Source organism: Meleagris gallopavo, chromosome 19 (genome assembly GCF_000146605.3).
Source record: "Meleagris gallopavo isolate NT-WF06-2002-E0010 breed Aviagen turkey brand Nicholas breeding stock chromosome 19, Turkey_5.1, whole genome shotgun sequence".
Lineage (NCBI taxonomy): Eukaryota > Metazoa > Chordata > Aves > Galliformes > Phasianidae > Meleagris > Meleagris gallopavo.
In genome coordinates this window covers 3109539-3135199 of record NC_015029.2, presented here as the reverse complement: position 1 = coordinate 3135199, position 25661 = coordinate 3109539, and the positions used below count along the sequence as shown (strand labels likewise).

Below are 25661 nucleotides of genomic sequence, written 5' to 3'. Positions count from 1 at the left end.
CCCTCTTTTTTTTTCTTTCCATTGGTTGTTTGGATTAAGGGGCCTTAAAGGGGCCAGACATTTTTTGTGTTCTCTCATACCCTATAAATAACCGGCACCTCTCCAGCGCTTGCGCTCCACCCTTCAGTTACAGATTCCGCTGTCTAGCTGCCACCACTCTGCATGGCCTTTCACACTCTTCCTTTCTATTTAATATGGAACCGTTATTAAAACAACAACAACAACAACAAAAATTTGCTGTCACCAATTCCCCAGGAGGAAGAGCGGGGGAAAGGAGAGAGGTGGGAGGCGGGGAGGAGAGGACACGACCAGCCAAGAAAAGTATCCGAAGGAATGTTCTTCTCCCTCCCAGGTTTACAGCAGTGCCTTTCCATCCAGAGTCATCTGTTTTGTTTTCCTTCTCCCTCAGCCTGAAAGTGCTGCAGCATTATCATGTAATGTTGCTTAATGTGACCAAAGGCTTCAGCGAGTCGCCTCGCGGACCGCAAGCATAGCCCAAATTCCAAGGCAGCAGTGCCTGCGGCGCCTCGTTAAAGCTCAGGACTTGAAGCCCTCTGTGTGTCCCACGAACAGTTGTTTGGGGTTTTGTTTTTCCCTTTCTTCTTTCTTCCCCCACCACCCCGGGTGCCAGGCAGGGATTTTGTAACCACACCGGCGTATCTAGGAGGTATGCATGGAATCCTTCAAGGCAGTCCTCTGTGGTTTGCTTTGAGCAGCGGCCCACCCTGCCAGCTCCCACTGCCCCTTCCCAAACCCTGACATGCAACCAGTTGCGCCATCCTCGGGAGGTTCACATGACTGTTGTCTCCTTGGGAATGTTGGTCACAGCAAAATTCCAGGGTTTCTCTCCGTTTTTCCTCCCAACACGTTTTCTGCTATTGGCAAAGGATCACATGGTAGCCCTGAAGACTGGGGTCATCTGTTGAGCCACAGAGCAGGTAGAGATACAAGGCAATCTCTGTCTACTGAGGGTCCCAACCCAACACAGGGAGTGAGATTTAAGCTTCTCTCAGTACTAGAAGGTGTTAAGATTATGGTGAAGGAAAGTGTAGATCATCAGCTAGCAGATGAACATGTAACTTTTTGCTCTAGCTGATATTTTGGTACCCATAGCTGAGCCATGGGCTGTTACCCATAGTACCACATACTGATAGCTCAAAGGCTCTGAGGAAGATGTGCTGATGGTTTGCAGTTTTGTCCTGTTTAGTTAAAACTGCTTGAATAGAAGTGTGGGCTTGGGATGGCATCTCATGCTCCTCCCTGTAGCTCAGTCCCGTGTACATTTCAGTTGTAACTCTTTGGCCTTGAATACAGTAGAAGAGTCTTAATATATGCTGGTTGTTTCTGTGACAGTTTAGCTGTAGCAGTAGGTCTGGACACACTAAAACATTATCTTCATCTGAATAGAGTCATGTAGATTGGAAAAGACCTTCAAGATCATCATGTCCAACCATCAGCATGTCTTATTAAGCCCCATCACTAAACCTTGTCCCTTGCATGTCCAAATCACCTCATCAGGAAACAGAGCCTGATGTGTTTTGGTTCCTGAGCAGGGAGTGATGGAGCTGTGTGGCTGCTTTTGGCTGGGACACCCCATGAGGTGAATGTGTCTGTGGCATGGGCCAGTGCTGGAGCTGCTGGAGTTGTGGGAGGCTGGGGCATCTCTGGGCAGCCAAGAAAAGCCAAGGTACCTCTGATGAGTGCCTGCAGTGTTGTGGCCTTGTAACACTGCCCGTTCTAATAAAACCTCTGCAGAGGTGACGAAGCCATATCTTCAACACAGCGAGCACTCAGCCAAATGCTGAGTCTCTGCTCTGAACAACAGAGACACTGAGGCTTCACAACCAAAGTTGTAAGTTGGTTTAGTTTCTTTATGCATTTTTTTTACAGAAGGAAAACTGTATTTTTCCCAAGCTGCCTTCTTGGAATGGCCTGGACTTGTTTGATCTGAAACTTTCCAAAAAAAATTCAGCCTGAGGCAGATACCCAGTGTGGAAAATTTCAGCCCAAATGGTCCAGGTTTGGCAGCAGTGTTGGAGCAGAACATTTGGGCCTTTCAGTGCAGTGCATGGGGCCATCTGCCGACACCGTGCTACCTGCAGGGCTGCTTCCATGGATGTCCCTTTGCTCCACTGTTAGTGGTGGGAGGAGGCTGTGAGCCCAGGGCTGTCTCTCTGCGGATGCATAGTGTCCTTTGTCACCTCCCTGGTGGCCATGAGATGTTCCTCTCCTATCTGTGCCACCCACCATGGGGACAGCCACACATGCTGATGTGGGATAGTGTGCTACCACCAGGCAGCCCAAGTGCTGACTTCTCCTAATTCACTTGGTAATCCCTGCCCCCTCATTGGCTCAGTTGGGTCCTGAGCTGCTCAGTTTTACAAATTGTGACTTTTTTTTTTAAAGAATGTATGTAGAGGGAAACCCAGTTTAATGAGAAAGGTTGGATCAGGCAGCATGCCAGTCCCAACTGAGTGTCACTGCCATCTTCATCGTCAGGGTTCAGCCATGTCCCCCTCCTTATATGCTAATTAGGTTGATGTGTCACTAAGTGTTATAAGTGCAAACTTGGGCAGCATTTGTTTATTTGCTGTAGCAGTGTTGCTTTTCCAGCGTTTGTTTAGTTTTCATTCAATGCATAAAATATGAAGGGAACAAAAATCGCATGCACATTGTATCATGTAATTAGACAAGCAGATGTTAATTAATATATGAATATCATTTTTATTTTCCAATCGTCTGGCTGTGGTTTGAGCAAACCTACATCCCCCAGCTGTTGCTACACAAGAGACAGTCAGAGCAAAAACAGAGCTCGAGTTCATCTGCTCTATTCCCAGAGCACAGACCATTCCCTGGGCTGAAAGAGGAGACGTTTCTAGGTTGTGATGTCCCCAGACATGACACAGCAGCATGGCATTCTCTCTTTATCCAGTGGAGGGCAACAGGGGATGTTGCTTACAGCCATGGCCCTCTAGTCTGGGAGCCAGCAGAGCTGGGGCGATGTGGAGTTGCACCCAAGGCTTTCATCTTGATCACTGCAGTCAGATGGGGTTTCTGCTACCAGGCAGTGGTTATTTGTACACCAGCTCTTAGCATTCTTGGAAGAGACCATGGAGATTCTCAGCTGCTTTGAGCAACCTGCTTTGGAGGTTGGCCGCACTCTGAGGTGGGGATAGGCCCGGGGACTTCGTGGTCATCTGACTGCAGTGCACATAGTAGGCCACCACGTTTAGCCTTTTGCTACCGAAGGATTTGATTCTTTATTTCAACTGGAAGGTCCTTGCTGGATAGATCCAAGACTTTCCTTTCCTCCAGCTCTTGGCCAGCGACAGCTACTTGTATTGCAGTGAACCGGTTCATCCAGGCGTTTCTCCTCTTCCTCTCTGCAGAGCTTCTTAGTACAAAAGAACTATGCTAATGTCCATCTTCAAGCTAATTTGCATTTGTAAATATTAAAATTCATTTGACTTTTATTACTGTAGTCCTCAAGATCTTTTACTTTCTCTTGGCTGATCTGTTGTGCACTGATAACATATTCCACTTCATTGGTGCTGAAATCCTTGTTGTATTCCTAGTGAGAAATAAGATTGATTACAAAGCTGATCATTGAGGAACTCCACTCTTTATAACTCAGTTCCCATCACTCTCTTTTCAGCAGAACTTGTTTTTGTCTGTCCATTACTCAGTTCCTTACCCAATGCATAATTCTTCTGTTAATTCCCATCTTTTCAAGCTTGGCTAATAACTACCCATGTTGTGTCGTGGCTGGTGCCTCTTGATACCCAGATAAATTAAATGGTACCATACTCCTCATGTCTGGGGAATGAACTGTCTCATTGAAGAAATACATCAGGTTCGCCACACACAATTTGCTCAACCTGGGGTTGCAGTTTATTCTGCTTGTCTCCGTGTCATTAGTGATTCCTTACTGCAAAAGAAAAACAATCTATAATGAGATCATTTCTCTCCCAAAGCTACACCTGTGCCTTGAATATCAGCAGAGGGCCATGCTATTCAACCTCTTTGCCCCATCACGTGTTCCGGAGATGCATTGACTTTCTTGGGGCATCTGATCTTCTGCTAAGTCAACACAAAAGCCCGTGACTTTCTCTGAATTGCACGAGCCCCCTGACACTCTCCTTTTTTCTCCGTTTTTCCTCCTCTCCCCCTCCCCAACAGAAGCTGGCATGAGGAGAATAACAGCAGAATCTCCCACATTGCTGTGGTCTGAGCAGGTTTCCCCTCGCATTATGTCTAAATAAATATTAATAAGAAAAATGGAATAAGAGCTCATTGACAAATTCAGCAAATATTTGCCTCTGCCATCCCTTTCCAGCCACTTGGCTCCCAGAGGAGAGTTTTGCCCTTTCTCCAAGCAGAACTTTCAGGAAATAAACATTCGTTTTATTTTCTCAGAGGAGGAGGAAAATAGAGAATAGCATGATGGGGCACGGAGCCCACATCTCACATTTTGTGTGCCTGGAAGCAGCTTCCAACCACTCACTTGAACAATGGCTTTTGTCTTTGCCTTCGTGTGACGCAAGCTATCAGTGAACTGACTGAGGTGGGTCTGAATTACGCTGATGATTTCATTGAGGTCCTCACCTTGAGGACCCGCAGTGTTTTTCCACACTTTTGGAAGGACTGCGTAGCTGAAAAACTCCCAGAATAATCTGAGTCTTGAAACCGAAGTCTGCACTTGAAAAACTGAAGCTTTGGTTCTGACAGCAACAGCAGGCAGAAAGAATAAGGAGAATAAGGAGAAATAAAAATGGACACAGCATTATTCCCCTGGGTTCAGCCAACTGTGGCCATCATTGCCAGCAAACTGTTGTTGGAAGGTATTTGTGGTGCCATCTTGTCTTCACGCTCAGGGTTTCAGGGATGACTTTGAGCTTCCCAGCTGCCACACACTGCTGTGTTTTGTGTTCATTAGGAGCACAAAAGCTCAAGAGAAGCCGCCTTCTTCAGAGCGATGCTAGAGAGAACTCTTTAGCCAACAGTAGTAAAGATCTCCTGCCTTCAGGTGACAGCCAGGTGACAAAGCCATTGGGTCCACATCTTCTGTCCCTGGGATGCCACATGGTGGTGTTCCTTAGCTCTCCAAGGACGGAGAGGTGAATCCCGTTGGTTCCTTAACGAGACGGAGTAATTATTTGTTACAAAGGAGGTTGTAGGAATCTGGAGTGGAAGCAGCTCCCCAGGCCAGCCCGTTCACACCTGAGCATGCCAGGCTGTTTTCAGTGCCCAGCACATGTCGGAGCCATCAGACCTGCTGCTGGGGGGCTCTCAGGAGTGGGACAGAGGCTGTTCTACACACGTGTGTGTGAGCGTGTATATATATATGTATAAAAAGTGTGTGTCTCTGTATATTTTACTATGCTAAGTTATAAACTGTATGGGCTAGGTATGAATTAGAACCTTATAAAATGTGTTTACTCATTCCGTGTAACTCAAAGCGGGGATTAAACAGTAGGAAAAACTGACTGGGAGAATTTTCCAAGCTGAAAAAGGTTTTACAGCTCTCATTGTGAGCTCGAGAGGGAGGTTTTTTGGTTTTTGGGTTGCCTTTTTTAAAATATTTATTTATATCTATGTAGTGGGGTTTTTTTAGAGCAAGATTTTTGCCATTGAATTTTAGATAAAAGGAGAGGGGACAGCTGAGGAGGAAGGATGGAGGGAGGATAGCAGGAGACCATTTTGGCAGGCAGTCTCCCCCCAGGCATCCTCCTCCCTGTCTTCTGTGACAGTGTGCTTTCTGTGCCAGTGGCATCCAGGAGGGCCTCCCCACGGCATGCCGTGCTCCTCAGCAGGTCCTGCTTTTCTCATCTCCTTGAAAGCATCTTTTATGGGGAAAACAGAGTACTGCTGCCGCAGTTCCAGGGGATGGGTGCGGGAATGGAGCGGTGGATGCAGAGGCAGCAGGGAGGGGAGGCTGCACTGAGCATCAGCAGAGAGAGAAGGGCAGGGGATGAGGATGAATTGAAGTTTTACATCTGTTCTTCCATCCTCCTCTTAAAAAAAGGGCTGGACAGAGCACCAAGGGAACAATTTCGCCATTATCAAGTGAATCATCCCGAGTCAGTTCCAGCTGAGTGCTGTTTGATTAAGAGCAAGGTGCATGCCACCCGGAACTGTTTCATTTCTTATTTCCTCCCCTTTTTGGATGCAACTTGCTTTCCCCACCCTTTCTTTGGTCTCTTCTACCTTCTCGCTCTCGTTGCTTTGGTGAATCATCTCTGCTTCGGGACTGGTAGCACTGCTCAGTTAGCAGAGCCTGACTCACTGTTCTGCTCTACATGTTGTTTCCACAGCCCAAGGAGGGTTGGGTTTTTGGTTGTTGGGGTTTGGGTGTTGTTTTTTGTTTTGTTTTGTTTTGTTTTCCACTTCACTTTATGAATATTTTCCAGCGGATCAGGGGAAGAGAGGGCAGGAAGAGAGACAGCGATGGTTTGTTGTTTGGGTAATTTTCCCTACTGCTAAATGTCAGCATGCTATGCCTGATGCTCAGGATGGGGAGCGGTGGGGCTTCTATTTCAGGCTTTGCAAGGGATGGGAGAGATTCACCTTATCTTCCTAACATGGCCCAAAGGCTGTTTGGGTTCTATTTACAGTTTTGAAGAAAAGAGAGAAGTGATAACCTTTCCATACAAGCTCTGGGTTGGCTACCTGGCACTGGCTTTCCTCGTCAGCACAGATCCTGGAGAAGCCCTGGAATCCATTTACCACTTGGCTTAATCCTTCTCTGCTTATTCAGGGAATCTGTCTTTTGTCCTCTGAGTTGAAAGATGTTGCACAGTTGCTGGTGATGACGTGTCTCCCACGGACCCGGCACTTCTGGGGATGGGGAACATGCCCAATACCTGCCTTTGCCAAGGACATCTAGGAGGCAAAGCATTTTTCCCACCACCAGAGCAGACCTATGGTGAGATGGGTTCCCGGAGACGTCATCCATCAGAGCTGTCCTGGCTACTAACAGCTCCCTGTTCCTGCGGATGCCAGGATTGATTTGTCCTGGTTTCTAGGAATTGTGACTTAAAATTCAGAGCAGAAGTCTTCCTTCTGTGCCAGTGCCCTGCTGCGTGCTTGTGGCAGGCATCCTCAGTGCCCGGATTCTCTTTAATCATAGAAAGGGTTTAATGGTCTTTCAGAGACAAAAGCCTGGACTGAATGTCTGGGTTCTAGCCCCAAACCTGCTGCCTTTAAAAAGTAACACCCTTTTTTTGCATCGTCTTTGTGAATATATACGTTGGTTCCCAGGTAATTCCTTGTTCATGAGCAGATGTCAGCTCTTGGATACATTAGACCCAAAGGGGTAGGTGTTTTCTAGATTCAGAGCTTGGTCAGATAATCGCTTCTTCCTGAGTTTTATCATGTTTGGCTTCTGCTGTGATACTGCTTGGATAAATGGGAAGTTATGAAAAGAAGCGCGGTAAAATGACATGCCTTCCAGGCTGAATGTGAGGCAACTGAACAAATCTACAAAAATATTTAGAACTCACTTGTGTTTTCACAAGGTTTAACCTCAGTTCTGCAGACATGTACATTAGTTTATCTGGCGCATGGGTGTAATGGAACAACTCACATGAATAGAACTAAACATGTGTAAATGTTTGCAAGATATGGGTCCATAATTCTTTGGAAATCATAGCAAACCAACTCTATTTTCCTGTGCAGTGGTGTTCTCCTATCCATCTCACACAAGTGATCTGAAATATCTGTAATAATCATTATGGTATAGTTGTTCCAAATAGCTCACAGCCAGGATGCAGAAACTCAGCTAGTGTAAATTGTTATTGTTCCATTGACTTCAAGGGAGCTACGGGAGATTTTATGAACTGAGTATCTGCCCCCACATTCTCAAATGTTCAAAAGTGAACATTAGGGCCAAGTAAGAGGTCTGCTTCCATGCAGGTCTCTCCATCAGGACCAATTTCTGTAAGTGTTCGTTGGCTAACAAGCTGCAGATCTGGCTGCAGTTGTGTGCTGAGCCCTTCTAAATATACCGGTCCAAAGTCTTAGCACTAATTGTCTGTGAACATCTGCATCTGTGCATGTTGCCACTATTTAGAATAAATGGGACTAAATGAAGAATAGTTTCTTTAAATTGATTGCCACTTCAGGCAGTGAACTTTGGTGCATGGTTTGGTCCATTTCCCAGTAGGAGCGTAAGAAGGGACCGGGTGGAAGGATAGGAAACAGTGATGATATGGAAGGAATCTGCTGAACTCACAAGTCCAAAATGTGCAAGATGAATTGAAGCACAGATCAGCTGATGGCTTTTTAGCATAGCCTTACAATAATTTGATTTGACAAATCACCCAAAATAATCATATTTGTAGAGGTTAACTGTACCCTGAACTTCTTTCCAGGAAATGTTCTTACCCCTCCTGCTAGTCTGGTATTTGAGGCTGGTGGAGTGTCAGTGTTCATGCACGTATGCACGTGTGTCCTCTCTAAAGGCTTCGTCTCCAGCAGACAAAATCAGCCACTGTGGTTATGTGTGAACTACTGTAGCATTTGGTCATAAGGAATTGAAAATAAAGATTAGGAACTGTTCAGCAGAGCTGGAAATGAAGGAGCAGCCCTTCCTGTTTGGCAGATATCCCCCAATTTCTGCATAAACTATAATATACTAGGCGAGTTAGGACGATTGTGTGGTAGACGAGTTTGTAGGACATAATGTCTGAATATCACTAGGGCCACTTAAACTAGGCAGTTTCATCTCATCATCTCATCTCTTTCCCGTTCCCCTCTTCGAGGGGTTGTAGAGAGCCATTTTGTTGCCACTTGGACTCCTCTCCTTTCCTCCTAAGTGTTAGACTAAGGACAAACTAAGTGTCCTCATTCGCTCCTCACTGGACATGCCTTCCAGACTAATGCACCCCAAAATGTAGTTTGCCCTCTTGGCTGTCAGGACACGGTGCTGACTTGAGTTGAGATGTTATTCTACAGGGCTAGTTGCTGTCTATGAAATATCTGAAAGACCAGTTTATGCAGCAAAGGAGTGACTGGGGCTGTAGCAGGGTGGATGGACTTCCTGTTGGACATCTAGTCCCTAAATGATCTGCAGACTGCTGCCCATGGGCCTTGGGGATTCCAGGCCACTGGTCTGTGTTGAGAAACCTTTAATTAAAAAGAAGCTAAAAATGAAAGGAAAGCAAGAATGAGGATGGGAACTAGATCTGAAGTGGTGGATAAAATCTCCCAGACAAGAAGTATTTGAGGACAAAGCTCATCATGTCTTTTCTTTGTGTCTGCACAACTCCCAGCACAAATGGGTTCCCACTTTGCCTTGAAATCAAGTAACTTTTAATATGTTGCAGAGTCCAAAACTAACTCCAAGGGAATACATACATTCACTTGGACTCTCTACCATGCGAATGTGAATACGTGGCTTTGAGATTGGAACTGGCTTATGTCTGGATGGCTCCAAGCATAGCAGAATCTGCTTGTGTCTGGCTGTGGTTGACCCTTAGCAACCCAGTGAACCCTGAGAAATACTGGAGGGCTCACAGTACAGAGTGAAATGCATTAATTCTCATTGTCCTCCAAAAGCATACTGCCTTGGGGGAGATGGAGGAGGCAGTGCATTTTTATGTGAGTTGAAGGAGTTTTTCCAAGGTCTTAGAGACTGACTGTGAAAGAACTGTGATAAGCAGCGTCTGTGGAGAGCTCAGGTGAAAAAGCAGTGAGTCCTACTGATGACCCTAAAGGAAGAACACGCTCATGATTAACCTTGTGCATCATGTTTTCAGAACGTTGCAGCTCATCCAAATTAAGACCATTTTCTTTCTGTGCAACTGGCTGCTCTTGATAAGAATGGTGCAAGACAACCCATCCTTCAGTTCCATGTGGTTGCTGCTCACGCAATAAGCTGTGGCCTTGGAGAGAACCAATGAAGCCATTCATGGGATTTCTGTGGCACCAGAATGCAATTTTCGCTCTTAGCTCAGCTAGAATGTTGCTCCTTAAATTCAGCCGTCTACAAATGCAGCGTCAGCAGAAGAACTGGGAAGCCCAGAGGAGAACCTTTCATCATTGTTGGTGCATCTAGTAATGCACAGATGTGTGAAGGAACTTCCCCAAAATTCATAACTTAGGCAAAGTGAAGTCATTCGGAGAAGTGCTGTAATTTGTGCCATTGTACAAATTAGCAAGTAAGGCACGAATTGTGCCTGAGGTTGCACAAAATAATCACTCGCTTTTCCATTTCAGTGTGGACAACTTGTGTTGAGCCAGAGAAATTGGAGAAGTCACCACAAAGAAGGGACTTCTTGGATCTTTGGGCGTGGGGGTTTAGGCATGCTCCATGTAACACAGTAGGAAGCGAGTGTGGTGCTCCCAGAATGTGGGCAGAAGATTTTTCAGTAATAACTAAAATACAATCTGGCACACGCACACCTTGCAGAGAAGGAGATTTTGACATACCCACCAGCATCAGTGGGGACGTTTTGCTTTTAGTGTTCTCCAAAGCGGAAGACGGGCCATCTGCTGATGTAAATAAGAGCAACTCTGATGCCTGAAGTTATGTCACACTAATTTAAATCAGACCTTTGCCTCCAAGATGAACCACTTCTCACTGATTTACCCTACCAGGAGCCAGACCCGGAGCTCATTCAGCCCAGGTATGGCCTGCTGGGAAGGAGCAGCCCTGCTCCCCGCTCTCCCCTCTCCAGTACTGCTCCAGGCCTTCTGCTCACAGACCTCCTGGCATCTCCTCTCTTCAGGGACAGAGCCCTGGAGGAAGAAGAGAGTGTGATGAGCTGCCCCAAAACATGACAGATTTGGAGGGTTCGGCATGCCATTTGTTTCCTCATTTCAGGAAACAAAACCTGGCAAGAGCAAAGTGGAGTAGGGCCTTTTTTTCCATCTGCTTTGCTGGCCTTGCTCTGGAGGTCACAGCCGGGGACAAAAGTCCTCGCAGGGCCCCATCTGCCTTCCCTGGGCTTCCTCGTTCATGCCCACTTGGGCCTCTGACATTCTACTCTGTTTTTCTTTCCTTGAAAATGGATAGGGAATTGGGAGCCGCTGTGCAGGAACGCGCCTGTTCCCTATTACAGCTCCACCGGGGCTGTAACACGATCATGCCTGCTCCATACCCACACAGATATTTATTTATCCATACAGGCTTTCTCCTTGTTTTCATTAAGTTAGGCAGAAAAGGTTAATCTTTCTTCTGCTAAAGCTTCAAAACCAACCAAGCTAAATAAAATATGATTTCTTTCATTTCTTTTCTAAAGGACACTCACTCTTTTTCTTTTTTTTTTTCTTCCCCTAAGTACCAGAATGAGGTCACAGTCAGAGATGCCACAAGAGTAAATTGAAAACAGGTTGAAAAAAAAACAAAAGGCAGAAAGACAGAGAGAGAAAACCACAATCAGAAGAAAGTGGCTGGTAACGTTGCAGGGTTGGTTCAATTCAGTCTAGTAAAGAAGCTGTCGAGACAGAGATGTTGGTGCCTTTCTGCTTTCCCCTTCATGATCTTTCTAGGAATCTCCGAGGTCAATCTCAGCACAGGTCTCCTCTCTTCTGCTCTTCCATTTGGATTCACAGCACCTCCCTGGAGGTGTGGGAGGATCTCTGAAGGTCCCTTTTGCTCCTCCAACCTCACCAAGGCTTCTGGCCCTGCTCTCTTGTTTAGTCAGGTGGAGCTCAGTCTATAATTCCATTGCCTTCAATGGGATGGCTGGTGAGCAGTTCATCCCACGTGCTGCCCGAGGCTGCTGGCCGTTGGCACAGGTTGCAGTGGGTGGAAGCTGGGTTACTGTCCACCAGAGCAGACATCCCTTTGGGTTCCTTGTTGTCTCTCCCAGAGCCATCACTGTGGCTTGACCTACAACATGCCTTGGTGTGAGCAGCTTTGGGCCATTCGACTGCAAAACTTCATGCAGTAGAGCTCAGCAGGTTCCAAGCATGCTGTTATTTCCTTCTGTTTTGGGGAGAACACTGACTCATTGTGACACCACAGCTAGTATAAGAGTCATGTTTACAAAACAGAAGAGAGGAAGTTTGCCAAACTCCACAGCCCCATCTGTAGAAGAGATGAAGCACAGTGAGGAGTTGTGTAGGAGAGAAGGAAAATGCCTGGAGAGAGCTGCATCTTTCTGAGGGTCATTAGCAGAGCAGAGATTGGTATTCTAAAGCTGCCTGGGGAACTGGGTGCTTTGGGGCTGACCGGTCTTGGGAAGGCAGTGGCAGGGAAATGAGAAGGAAGAGATTCTGTCATGAATTTGGTGTATGATTAGCCCAGCGCTGAGCACTATTTCTCCATTGCCTGTAACCAGTGTGTGAAGTACCTTCTTTGGCTCTGTGAGCAGCACTTAATATAGTGGCACTGAGCTCTGGTTTGGTTTTCTTGCCTTTGAGAAGTGAACGCAAGTGAGGCATCCTCATAGGAGATGGTCATTTGTCCTTGATATCTGTAACAGCTCATTGCTTTATTTAGTGTGACATCAATTATTTATTACTATTAATGAAGGGCACAGATGTCTGTCTGGTCAATAAAATATCTCCTCCTCCACAGAGATGATCTACTTAGCTATCATTTACTCTGCAGAGAATCTTTCTGAATTCTTACTGAAATTTAATAATGCGAGCAAAGCTACTACAGCAGTCTAGAAGGACTGCGCTCCAGGGCTGCTCTGGGAGGCTGAAATCCTTCTTTATATTTGCTGGCGGGGTGTGTGAGAACACAGGTCCAGACGGGAAAGAGAAGCTCCATTGCTTTCCATCACAAGCTACTTATCCGTATAATCCCTTTTATAAAATGATCAAACTCTATCCGAAGAGATAGTTAGGTTATTTGTCCCTCTCAGGAGTAGACCATCTATTCATATCCAATTTACTTTCTTGTGCCATTACTGCCCATTAGCCTAAATATTTAGTTTCCATCTGAGCCCCTGCCCTGGTGGTGCATTCACAGAGACACGTACCTCTTCTTGCTCTTTTTATCTCTCTGCACGTACACTAAACTTGTGCCTTTTGTTATCTCCCTGTGAAGCCTCCTCTCTTGCTTTTTCCTGTGTCTTGTTCGTGAGCGTGGCGGAGCAATGCAACATGGTGCCCTCCTGCTGAGCCCTTGTCTGGGCTTTGTGCAGCCAGCTGGGTACTGCTCTATTGCTGCAGCACCCCAGGTCCACTTTCACTTGGTAGGGTTCATGGTCTGTCATCCTCTTGCAAGGCTGGCAAACACACGTGCTGCCTTAGGTATATCCAGCTGATGAGCTCCTGGTCTGCATCTAGGGGCTGACTCGGTTTTTGGTCCCAGGGCAGAGCAGTGACTGGGTCAGATAAATAGCCAGCTTGCAAAGAGCAGGGTCCAAGGGAAGCAGGAAAGAAAGTGAAGAAAGTGCTGTAATGAAAACCCAATAAAATGAAACAAACACCGACATCTTTAGTCATGCTGTAGGAGCTGCCAGACAGGCTTGACCCAGGGGCTGGATAGATGGCTGAGTGCTCCAGAGGAAGACGTGGGATGCCCACAGAGACACCCATGGGATTGTCTGCCCTCCATGAAGTTTCATTCTCATCCAAAGAGCGGTTGTTTGAGGTCTGAAGAGGATCAAAAGGTCTTTCCATAGTTCAGCAGCACACTCCGGCGCTGTTTTCTCGTTACGTGTCAGTGATTCATCCATGGTGACAGTGTCCTCGGTGACTTCTGGTGACAGGGAGTTCCCAAGTCCAACCCGATGTCATAACGGGAAGGGATGGAAATGAGAATTGGAGATGTGCAGTAGAGTGTTGTTTGTTTGTTTAAACCATCACCCCAGCGCTGAGGGACTTGCTGAAGGCTGTGCAACTTCCAGGCAGTGACTTTCGGGCTGCCAACCCAACCTGCCCGCTGAGTTGACCTGGGCTGTGGTACAGCCCCAGCTCTGGTAGCCAGGGTAAACTCTGGAACCTGGTGACAGCTGCCTGAAAAACGTTTGGAAAGAACAAGTCGTGCTGGGAGCATTAAAATGAATAATTAAGGCTTGGATTCCTTTAGGGAGGAAAAGTATTTATTGCTGCTCTTTTCTCTAGCCAAGGGGGACATTTGTTACTGAATTGTGTATCTTGAGACGATTCAAACACGGCCTGGGGGGGCTGAGGAGGATGGTTTTTTTTCTTCTACCTGGGCCACACAATGAGGCATTCTGGGCTGAGCATACCAGTGGGATATTTCTTACAGTCTATACCAAGAGACTAGACTTGTGCTTCACTTCAGTAGTCCTCACTTACTTTTGCTTACAGAAGAATAAAGGGAGAAATGTGCTGAGAAGGGAATTTTCCAATCTCTGCTGCGGTGCTTTGACATTTACACGTGCATGAGTGCCCAGTGCTGCAACTTGGGCCCAGCTCTGCTGATCCCAGCACCGCTCGGCAGCTGCAGCCGCCCTCTCTCTGGTTCTCCAAGGGCACAACCAGGGCAGCTGCTCAGGGTTTGTACTGCTGGGTACCTTGAGCTTTCGGTTACACAGATGCAAAATGGGAATGGAATGCTCAGCATCTTCAGTGCGAGGAGCCAGCTTGCACAGCAGTGAATAATCAGGTCCAAAGAGCTTAATAAATGGGACATTTTCAGTTTCAGCTGGGTCATGATCTAAGCGTTTAATAAGCTTTATAAACCAGAAGACAAAAAAAATAAAAATAAAAAAATCTTTCAGCGGTTTTTTAATTGTTATTATTTTTCTTTGAATGCCTGTAATGGGGCGAATGTCCTTCAGTGTGGCTGAGCCGAGCTCTGCAGCAATCAGCTCCAGGAGCCAGTGGAGAGCACATGAAAGGGAGTGCAAAGCTACTGATTTCCACTGAATGAATAAAAAAATAAACAGCACATTGAAAGCAATTACATCCAAGCTCTATAAACGTCTCCTTGCTTGATAATCTCACATAGCTGAAACATATTTCACAGTGACAGGGAATTTTTGAAAAAGGCCATGTCCCTTTTTGAGAACTGGAAGTGCTTTCAGGGCAGGAGGGCCCTGCTGAGCGTGGGTATCTGTGCTGTCCCAGGGACATGGGCCCCTCCTTGGTGGTGGTCCCACATGTGTTGCTGCTGTGCTCGTTGAACACTTTCCCAAGCTCTGACTTAGCACTGGGCACAGTTTCTGCTGTGGATCCCAGTTACAGCTCTCGGCCTGAATGTCTTTTCTACTTGCTTTGTCCCCAAGCAACATTCTCCACATAGACGTGGGGCCATTCCTTCCAGCTGGATGTGGATGCTTCCCCTTAAGCTGTGCTCTGTAGAGATGTTCCTGCATTATTTTGTCAATGTCCAGTGATAATTTGCCCCTATATTGATGTTTTGGTCTTTCTCGTCTCTTTGCTCTCCAGGAGAATCTTTAAGCTTTGCAGATGATTTGCTTTCTGGCCTTGCAACATCCTGTGTGGCAGCGGGTCGGAGCCATGGAGATGTCCCTGAAACCAGCCTCTACTCAGTCATTTTCAAGTGCCTGGAACCAGACGGTCTCTACAAGTAAGGAGAGGCATGTGGGGAGGTCCTGTGGGCAAGGGGGAACTCCATTGGGATTACGTGATGGTTATTATCCTTTTTGGTCAGCACAGTGTTATACCAGACCGTGGACAAACAGTGAGGCTGTTGCTTTGGGTGTTGGGCTCAACCAGTGAAATGGAAAACCAGTATCTGCCAGTACAGCACCGGAGGCACTGGGAGCCTGTGGGAGACTCCACTTACATTTCCAGTGTGATGGGCTTCCAGGTGCGATGAGTTTGTCTTACATGGACAAACCAAGCTGATGTTGCACACACTGGTCATGTTCCTGATCAGATGAGAGTGCAGGATGTCAAGGATGTGAGAAGGGTTGCTCACATCAGTTGCTGTTTGTCTCACTAAGACACATTTACCAGATTGGAGAGGCACCAAGTTCACTTTCCCACCATCCTACCTTCTGTAGGGATGCATGGTCACACCTATGCTGATGTTCTTAATCACTTGGCTCTTCTGAGATAACACATATGAGAACATGAGACTGGATTTTTTGTTTGAATCTATGAAGTAACTCGTATACGAAGTACAGGGATGATTTCAGCATCCAATATTGACTTTTCTTTCACTGTAGTTTGAAGGGTGTCTGATCAAGAAAGTAGGAGTAAGTTTCCATGGGAAAGAAGAGCACATGGACATGGATTGAAGGCAGGGACCTGAAGGCGTGGAAGAGGCGGAACAGAGCCATGAGGCAGACGCAGCAGCATGCTCCCCATTATATTTTTAATTCCCCCAGAACGGGACATGGACACTCAGCAGGTGCATGTTGTATTTGAACACACCCATGTTTTCCTGTCCTCATTGCTGCAGCCATGGCATCCTTGTGGTGCTGAGGAGTTTTGCTGCCTATACCCCTTGGCAAGGTTGTTGTAACTGGATCATCTTTGAGGTCCCTTCCAACTCAAGCCATTCCATGGTTCTATTATTAATGATTCTATCCATGAGGTCCCATAATGCTGAAGTCTATGAGAAGGACTATGCCAAGGAATTCAGTCACTCTCACATTGGGGAGCTGAGATCTTCAGACTGTTCTCTAGCCATGGCATCCTCTGTCCTGTGGGGGATGGCACGAGTTGGGAGAGTCAGAGAAGAGGAGAAAAAAGAAAAAAAGAAGAGGAATAAAAAGGAGGCAGGGAAATGAAGGAGAGACAGAGTAAGCAAGAGAGAAACACCCAGAGCTTAATGTCAGAGCGACTGTAATAATTAAAACACATTTTGTAGTGAGTAATGAAACTTTTTATGGGACCACAAAAGCAGTTAAAGCAAGAGCTGGCAAATGGTCTGTCAGCGAGAACTTTTTAAGATCTTGATTAATACTTTCCCTTTGCCTCCCCCTCCACCGCCCCGAAGTTAAATATGTTGACAGCCTCCAAAGATGGCAAAGTCTTTATTTTGTATCTCTCAAGTAGGATGGCGTCCAGGAGAAGGTTCCTCTCTCCATTTCATCATTTTAAATGTTTTCTTGTTAAATATCTATAATGGATAAATATAATTATTAATATCACTGGGAACTGAGTCGCTCTGAAAAGGTGCCAGGGAAAGCCTGGAACAAGTGCAGAGCTCGCTAATGACCCAACTGCCCATAAACTTGGTTGTGAGCTATCAGCGATTGCAGCTGCCAAAGCGCCAGGCGCGGGACGAGCTGCTGGGTTGGATGGAGGGGTGTGGGGTTGGGAGCCAGGAGATCTGGCTGCTTGGCAGCCCACACTGCCAGATCATCTTCCCCATCTGCTGGGCAGGGATAATTGTGCTCACTCGTCTCTTCGGGGGCTCTGTGATCTAAATCCTGATGACTATAGAGGGCTGGGAGAGCCTTGGGTGGGAGGCTTTGTTCAGGGTTGTGTCATCCCTGTGGCTTGGCAATACCCTGTGTCCTGGCAGGTGTCTCAAGGCGAGGGACAGCAGCTCTGCATGGGGAGCCAGCAGGCATCAGTCCCCTGGCACCAGAGGGCTTTGGCCCTATTGCTTCTGCGGGGACAGGGCAGAGTTGCTGGGAGAGGACAGGGTGATGCACAAATTGGCTCTGTCCACTCAGCAGGGCTTGGCGTCCAGTTTTCAGAACTGTTCACACTTACATGCATGTGTACAGACACACGTATGTGCTGGCATGTGTGGGGCACAGACCTGCCTTCTTGGCCATCCAAAACATGTGCACACACACCTCATCCCCCTTTGCTCAGCATCTGCTGCTGTGTGCACAAGGACACCTGCCTGGACCAACACTCCTGTGCTCAATGTGTTTGCAAACCCCACTATGCTTGCACATCCAGTGCACACACATTTGCTCCAGCCTGAGAGCCAACCAGCACGTGTTTACTTAGCATCTGTGCATTCTCAGATACATAAGTACACACATTAAATATTCCTCTGTTCAGATGTCCATACAGTTGCGACACAGCATGAAGAAAGCCAGAACAGTGAAATGTGAGGCTAACACTCTGTTCTGAGCCCGCGTGGACATAACAACAACAGAAACACGGGCACGGGGTCACTTCTGAAACTGAATTTCTTCTGTTTGTTTCATTTGTTTTTGTGGGGGAAAAAAAAAAAAAAAAGCTTTGTTGGAAGGCTCCAAGCTGGTATTAATCCTGATTATAGCAGCTCGGCAGGGATCTGTGCTTTTCTCCAGGCTGGTAGGTGAGCACACAGATCCTGTAGCATTGGAGCTCTTCAAAAGCAAATGCTTTTGCTTGTTCAGTGGTCTGAGGGTATCGCTGAGGTGGGGGGCTGTGAGATCATGGGAGTCTCTTCTGCTTTGTAAATGCATCTGATGTCCTGTCCCATTTCTGCTGTAGTACCTATGGCAGTTTCACTTCTGTTGGCCACTTGTTTGGCATATTACCACCCTGAGATCAAAGCCGAGCTTGCACATGAAAAACAAATCCAAAAAAATGCTCTACAAACAAGCAAACAAGCAGCCGGATTGATTATGCTGCTTTTGAGACTTCTGTAATTTCAAAACACACACTAACAAAAGGAGAACTGATTTCTTTGTCCTTTGCAGTTTCAGACTGACGGACATATGTTTCCTGTCAGCCCTTTTCTTTCCCCTGCCTGTAGTACACTGGGGTTGAGATGATGGAAAGTAGTCCACTTTAGCAAGGCTGCATGTAGCCATTGGCTGAGGTATATGGTTGATGTGGATGCCCACACATGGAGGTTAAATTCAGCCTGGAGGACTGACCTTGCATATCTCACGGTCCTTACATAGCTCAACACCCTACAACCCAACGGTGCTCTTCGCTGCTGAGACAGAAGCTTCCCTTGTGCGTCCCACAGCCTCCCTGAGCCTCCAGTCCACCTCAGCTATCTCAGCTTCCCACCTCACCATCCCCTGGGTGCCTCGGGATGCCTCTTTGCTGAGCTGTACCTGACAGGCTGCTGGAAAGCAGCCCTGCCAACCCAGCACGATTGTTTCAGGTGCCTGGGGATACACCAAGAGGTGGAAGCCAGAAATGGAACATTTGAAAAGGGAAATAAACCCCCCCTCTGGCTTCTCTATGGAGCTGCAGTGCAAATGCACCAACCTCTTCCCTGCACCACAGATACTATAATTATAGATTAGATTAAATCCCAATGTTTCGCTTTATTTACATTCCTGACCTAGCCTATTCATTTCCGGTGTTTGTGCCAAGAATCAGCACAAAATTTACTGGAAATAATATGGAAGTCATCAGGATTCCTCCCAGAGCCTTTCTTAGGAAGTGTGTTCATTCGCTGACAGGGAGCTCAAATTTACCTTCCCTTTGCTGGCCCACATAGGGTTTCCCATGAGTGATCCCAAACTAGCCCATGGAATCTGGGAGAGTGAGTTTCAGAAATGTTGGGAAGGTGGATGAAGGTCAGACCCTCCAATGGGATGGAAGTGGATTTAGAGCTCAGAGCAGCAACGCAAAGCTCCTGGCCAAGACCCACATGCCCTGCTCAGCCAGCAGGGATGCCTGTTGGCCTGGAGTCCACCTCCAGCATGGCTGGGCTTAGCCTGTCATCACGCAGTGAAAACACTTATTTTGGGTGGGTGTAAGGAAGGAGACAAAGTGGTTGAATGTTGGGAACCTTTGTAGCACTGAGAGACAGCGATTGCAATTCAGCAAAGCTGAACGCACTGAAGGAGCTGGCTCAGAACAAGACTGATTAATGTTGACTGACCTCTGCCGTATGCATAGCTGGGATAAAAAGTGGAATGGAAACCCTTGGTGCTCAAGTGTCTGCTAATGCTGGCAACAGTCTGCCGCTCCTTATATGATACTAATTGTTATTGTTGGTCTTCCGTCAGGAAGACACATGAATGAGCGCTGAAGAAATCGGAGACAGATCCCAAATAGCTCAGTGGCATGGGTTAAAACACATCTGTTACAGCCCTTGGCTGAGTCCCTCATGTGCACAGGAGCTGTGCTGCTTCACTGAATCCACCTCTTCTATTCCACATGCTTTCCAGCTTCCTGAAGTTAAGCAATGTATGGCTGTAGTTTCTTAGGCATTTCTGGCTTGCAGAAACTCAAGCAAGGCAAGTCAGGAGTTGAACAAGTGCTTGCTAAATCCTCCCCTAGCCTCTGACTTCTGGCTCTTTCTTTCTCAGCAGACAAGGGTTACTTCAGAACCAGGCTGCCCACACGTTGGCATGGATGTGCGGTTGCTTTTGCTGAAGTAAATCCATCACTGAGCAGTCTGAGCCCATGTGGACTTTGTGCAGATCCCTGTAGTGGAGGAAGATTGGCCCCCGGCACATGGTCTGTAGAGGGAGGACAGAGGCTCAGCACAGTGAGGAGACAGTTTCTGTTAATGTCAGTGACATCCCATGCATGCTGGAGTCTTGCTGAAGTTCCCGACGTTGACGTTTTTTATTACCACCCCGTGTGGAAGCATACATGTATGGAAGCCGTGTGAAAGACATTCCTGCTTCCATCATGTCAGGCAAGGTGCAAGAGGCTTTTCCCAACTTTGCCATTTGCTTCATGGGGTGATGTGAGCAGATCCCTTTGTCTCACTCACCTCCATCTGTTTTTCTGTTCACTTGGGCTGTGAGCTCAGGTTAGAAGCTGCTCTTGCTATGGACAGGGCTCTGAGCAACCAGATTGAGCTGTAGATGTTCATTTCAGGGGAGCTGAACTAAATGGCCTTTAATGGTCCCTTCCAACTCAGACGGTTCTATGACTGTATGTCTGTGTCCACCCCAGCCTGGTTGACTCAGAGCAGGGCCTCCAGGAACTACTGCAATATGTCTGTTCCAACACTTGCCATTGCCATTCTAAAAGTTGGGTTTGTGCCTCAATCCTCCTTCACATCCATCTCCTAATAGTGTCCAGCTGCCTGGGACAGATCTGGCATCAGGAGCTGCCTTTCTGCTGACCTCTGTAGAGCCTTCTCCCTGTGACCTGCCAAGGGTATGAGCATCTCCTCACTTTTTGTTGGAAAAGCCAAATTATCCTTCCCAAATTCTCTGCTTTTGCTCCCACCTCGTGCCACAAAGAGAAACAGAACAGCCTTTGTTGCCTCCTGCGGCCAGCTCCTCCCCACCCTTTCCTCAGGACATCCGGATTGAAATAACATTCTTGGTGGTTTTGTTCTGAAATCTCCTGGCACCCGAGCTCCAGCCTTGGCTGGGTCCAGGCCCACTTGCATCTGTCCTCTGGGCGGGTGGTAGGAACAAGGAGGAGGAGGAGGAGCCACAGCCTGATGGTTGGTAGGGGATTGCATCTGGGGGAGCGTGCGAATGGGGGATTCTTCCTGGAAATGGCAGTGGGGTGGAGAGGAGCGGTTTGGCCTGTTGGTCTGCTGGTAAGCAAATGGACCTCTGCAGTTCCACCTCTTCCCCATCATGAATTTACTCACCCCTTACAGTTACGGACTTGGAGAGTATTTTTATCTCTCTGTGTATAGAAACCTAATGCCACTAACACAGATCGGTCCAAGACTTATCCCATTGACTAATGGCAGAGCAAGTACAAGAGATGCAATATAAATAGCAGCACAGATACTGCTGGCTTTGATTTGCCTCTAAGCTAGCAAAAGTTGCATTGTGCTGCTGTGTTGGAGCCCTTTGTTTTGGTCTTCAGTTCTCCATGTTGCAGAGCACCTTTTTTTCTTAAGACTGGAAAGCTGAGGACAGTGTTGATTTGATTCTTACAGCAGTGTTGGGGTTTGGACCTACTTCCCTTCCAGGACAGAAGGATTTTACTGCTTGCAGTGCATGTTTCTCTTATATTGTACGGGAGAAGTGAGTCAGGACATGGACAAGTGGTTTTGTTCTTATTGATCATTTCTTAGCAGGGGAAGCTGAGGCAAGAAGCAGCAGTATGCCTTGGGCTGGAGCTGAATGGAGAGCCACACGATGCCTTCACTCACACTTCACCTAAGCCCCTCTCTTCAGGAGAGCTCTTCAGAGAGTTGTTTCTCTATCCAGAGGCTGTGCAGTATATCATACACAAAAGTGGGGCCTCATCTTCTTAACGTCCTTGGGTGGTCTGGGCTGTAGATCTGAGAGTTGACATCAAGGAAGTTGAGGCATGCCCGTGAAAACGCTGCAGACTTATTTGGTGTCTCACACTCTCCTTTGTTCTTGCTCTCAGTGTGTTTCTTTTTCCCTAGCAGAGCCAATCTGATAGCAGGATGACCTTTCTGCACAGCAACAGTGCCACTTTGCCAGCTGCAGTTTCCCCTCTGCTGCCAGGGCTCAGTGGCCCAGTAGCAGCTCAGCCTGATCTTTGCAGATAATTCAAAGTTTTTTATAGCTTAATTCCAGCCTTAGGAGAAACAAAAAGCAGCTCAGCTTTACCCATAAATGCACAACAGGAAGGATATGACAAGCTGCTCTGAGACCTTGCTGTTCGGGTACAACTGCACCCACAGGGCTGATCTGAAGACAGAGCTGTACCCGGACTAAATCAGCTCCCAGAGGCTGGAGATGTCAAGCATAAAAGACGACACTGATCCAAGTGAAAAGATAAGGCTCAGTATCCCACCTGTGCATCGTTCTTTCCACACCGTAGAGGCTTTTGGGGTGCCATTACCTACTGGATCATTCCCAGTAGGTCTTTGAAAGTGGCCTTTGAGTTGTTCCTTGGGTTTGGTGATTGTTTCACACCAGTTTGTATTTTTCTCCTTTAGCTTTTCCTTTCTTCAGCTCCTTAGCAGGGTATACTGAAGGTTCTGAGTGCACCTGGGCATTTCCAGGCTGGTCGGGCCTGACACAGATCCTTCTGCAGTGATAGGATGTAGTATTTTCCAAGACTGGTTAGCCTTGGGCTCAAATGATGGAGCAGGAATGTCATAAGGCATAGCCTGCAACCCCTCAGCTGCAGCTTAACTCTTGCTTAAAAGCAGATCCCACATTTTGGGAGCTCTTTCACTTGTATGTGCTAAGACAACAGGAATCTCTCTGCTGCACAGGTTCAGAGCCCTCACTGCCTATCTCAGGCTATATTAGTGCTCAAGCAGCCAAAACCCTACTGCTGAAACTAGGTTTGCAAAATTTGGGCACCTCTGATTTGGGAGCATCATCCTCAAAGCTCCTGTTGACTTATGCTGAATTTGTGGAGTTGGTTGGCATAAAGTGGAGACACTCAAATTCAGTGAGTACCCTGGAAATAGCTGCTGTTTCCTGAGCTTTTCCACCTGTAGAAGAGAAGTGTTAAAAATGAGCTGTATCCTTTGCTAAGTGTCCAGAAGGCTGCCTCAATAGCTGTTGACAGAGGGCTTGAGGAGATGAAATACTTTGACTAGGACATCTCCCTTGGGGCTCAGTGACATCATTCATTGTGGTCTCCCTGTCACTGTATGCAAACTGCTCCTCTCTTATTGATCAGATGCTGCCCTTTTAGCCCAAGGCAGGAAGCCCATTGTGGCAGCAGAAGATGAGGATGAGATTCATGAGGGATGCTACTTCTTGGCTTTCTATCCCGTGATCTGAGCTTGGCAGATCCTGGCTGCCTACCGCTCCAGTCCATTGCCACCTTGTACTGCCAAGGACAGGTATATTGCCTTGAGGAGCACTGTCCCCAGCCACACATATCCTCATCACTGCTGGTCATCTCACACACATACACACTTCCCTCTGCTCATCAGGACTGAGATAAATTTGATTATACAGCAATATGGTTTCTGTTATGAAAAGAGGAAAGAAAATACCCAGGCTTTCACTGAAAGCCCTTGGAGCCAAAGCTTATGTCATAATTTAAATGTTTCTAAGAAAAGACATAGAGGGTGAGGACTGCTCTTTGTTCAGGGAGTGACGGCTGGAAGGCATAGGAGGACAGGGGTGCTCTCGTCCCTGGATGAGCTGATGGAGCTGTGGAGATCTGCTGCCATAGGAGTTGTGCCCAGATCAGGAAGGCTGGCTTCGCTGGCGGGTGGTTGCCTAAATGGCTGAGACCGTTGGTTGGGCAGCTTAGCGTTGACCCATTGGGCTGCAGACCTTCTGGGATGTTTAACCTTTGAATCAGGACCTATTGCTTTCCTTCCATATTTTCTGCTCTTGAATTCTCCTGGGGAAGTCCCAGGGCTGTGCGTAGAGCGACATCTGTACACACCAACCCCTGGCATCATCATCTTCCTTCTGAGCATCTCCTGCTGCCCTGTATTTATGGAAACAGCCTCAGCTTTTAATCTTGTTGCACAACCCCGAGCAGAAATGCCTGCTGCCGGGCTGGGATGCTTTCATACTATTTTTTTCTGTCTGGTTTGCGTCATTGCAACATCACAGACTTCCAGCCCTTCTGTGTCAGCTTTGTGCTTGCTGCGGAGCCAGGATGCTGGGATGCGCCTTGCACACACTCCCCAGGCAGTGATAGGCAGGAACGAGCACCCTGAACCAGAACACTTCTTCAGTGCCCCTCAGCACTGAAGTCACCCAAAGGCACGAGGGAAAGTGTTCCAAGCTGTTAAGGCTGCCACAAGTTGTGCTTCTGTCCCGCGCAGTATTTCTCTTCCTGCCAGGGCATCCATCGTGCACAGCCAAGGGCTGAGGTGTGTCCCAACCCAGGCAGACTGCTCTCCAGTGCCAGTTGCTGTCTCCGTAGCTGCAACTTCTTCCCTAATTGTGATCTTAGCTGGACCAGAGTACGGCTGTGTTGCTGCCCAAGAGTCGCATCAGTGCTGCTCTCCCTGCTTTTGTGCCCATAAAGTAAATTGAGACAGAAGCAGAACTCTTGTCTCTTGTCCACTGGCTCAACCTGCTTCATGGCCATCAAGGCAACATGTGGGAGGCTGGTGGGAGCCCCTAGGGTTCGTGTAAAACTCACAGTATTCTGTCCTCATGGGTCCTGGTGTCCATCGGTCCTGGACCCACATGCGTGGAAATGTGTGACAAGGACTGGTGGTGTGTCTGTCCATCCCATCAGCTCAGAACTGGGGCACCTCTTTTCTGGGAGCTTTTCCATACCAGTAGCAGGAACGCATAGCTTAGCACAACCCCACACCACGTAAAATCACCCTGCAGCCCCCAGCCCTTGCAGACCCCCTTCTGGCTTTCAGCTCTACCCATACTTTGTACCTGCTGTACATGGGATTGTTTTCCAAGAGGAAACAAGAGATGAAGCATTAACTCCACAAGGGCCTTTCTGTGCAATGTGCAGGGTTTAAATATTTATGTTGGCAAAAAGCGTATAATAGGCAGCTCGAGATCAGAGATAATGAAATTGAGGTGTGTAGAGACACAGGGGGTATAGAAACAGAAGGGAGGGTACCCAAGTGGGTTGTAGTGTGCACGCACAGGGAGTTGCTTTTGTTTTCATTAATACCCACCTGTTTGGGGAGAGGGATCCAATCACATTGCTGGGAGCTCTGCAGCACGTGCTGGGAGGGGAACATGTCCCAGCCTTGTGTGGTGGCCATTTTGGTGGCATGCGGGGACATTCCTGGGGGTGTCATCCACCAATGATGTGTGTCCCTGAATCATTAATAGCACTGATACAGGATCTCTCGCTCCTCTAGATTGCTGCAGTCAAGGTTACGTACCGGTGACTGTCTCTGATCAGGTAGTAATATGGTTTGTGTTTGTAGAAGAAATGCTAAGTCACAGCTTGAAGCAGTGATTGAGCACCTGGTGGGAAGGCAGGGCCAACCCAGGGCAGCACAGGTGTATGCAATGCAGCTGAGTGACTAAAAGGGGTGGAGCCAGGATCCACCCCTTCCCAGACCTCTTTTCAGGGTTGGCAGTGAGGGGGTGCAGTCT

At 47.5% G+C, this 25661-nt stretch overlaps 1 protein-coding gene across 1 annotated transcript in view; it reads left to right on the top strand.

Annotated features, from left to right (window-relative positions):
* Nucleotides 1-25661, top strand: part of ASTN2 (astrotactin 2) — a 226636-nt gene that overhangs the window by 181472 nt on the left and 19503 nt on the right. Inside the window, 1 exon segment of the mRNA XM_031556166.1 lies at nt 15319-15460. Coding sequence (XP_031412026.1) covers nt 15319-15460 — 142 coding nt within the window.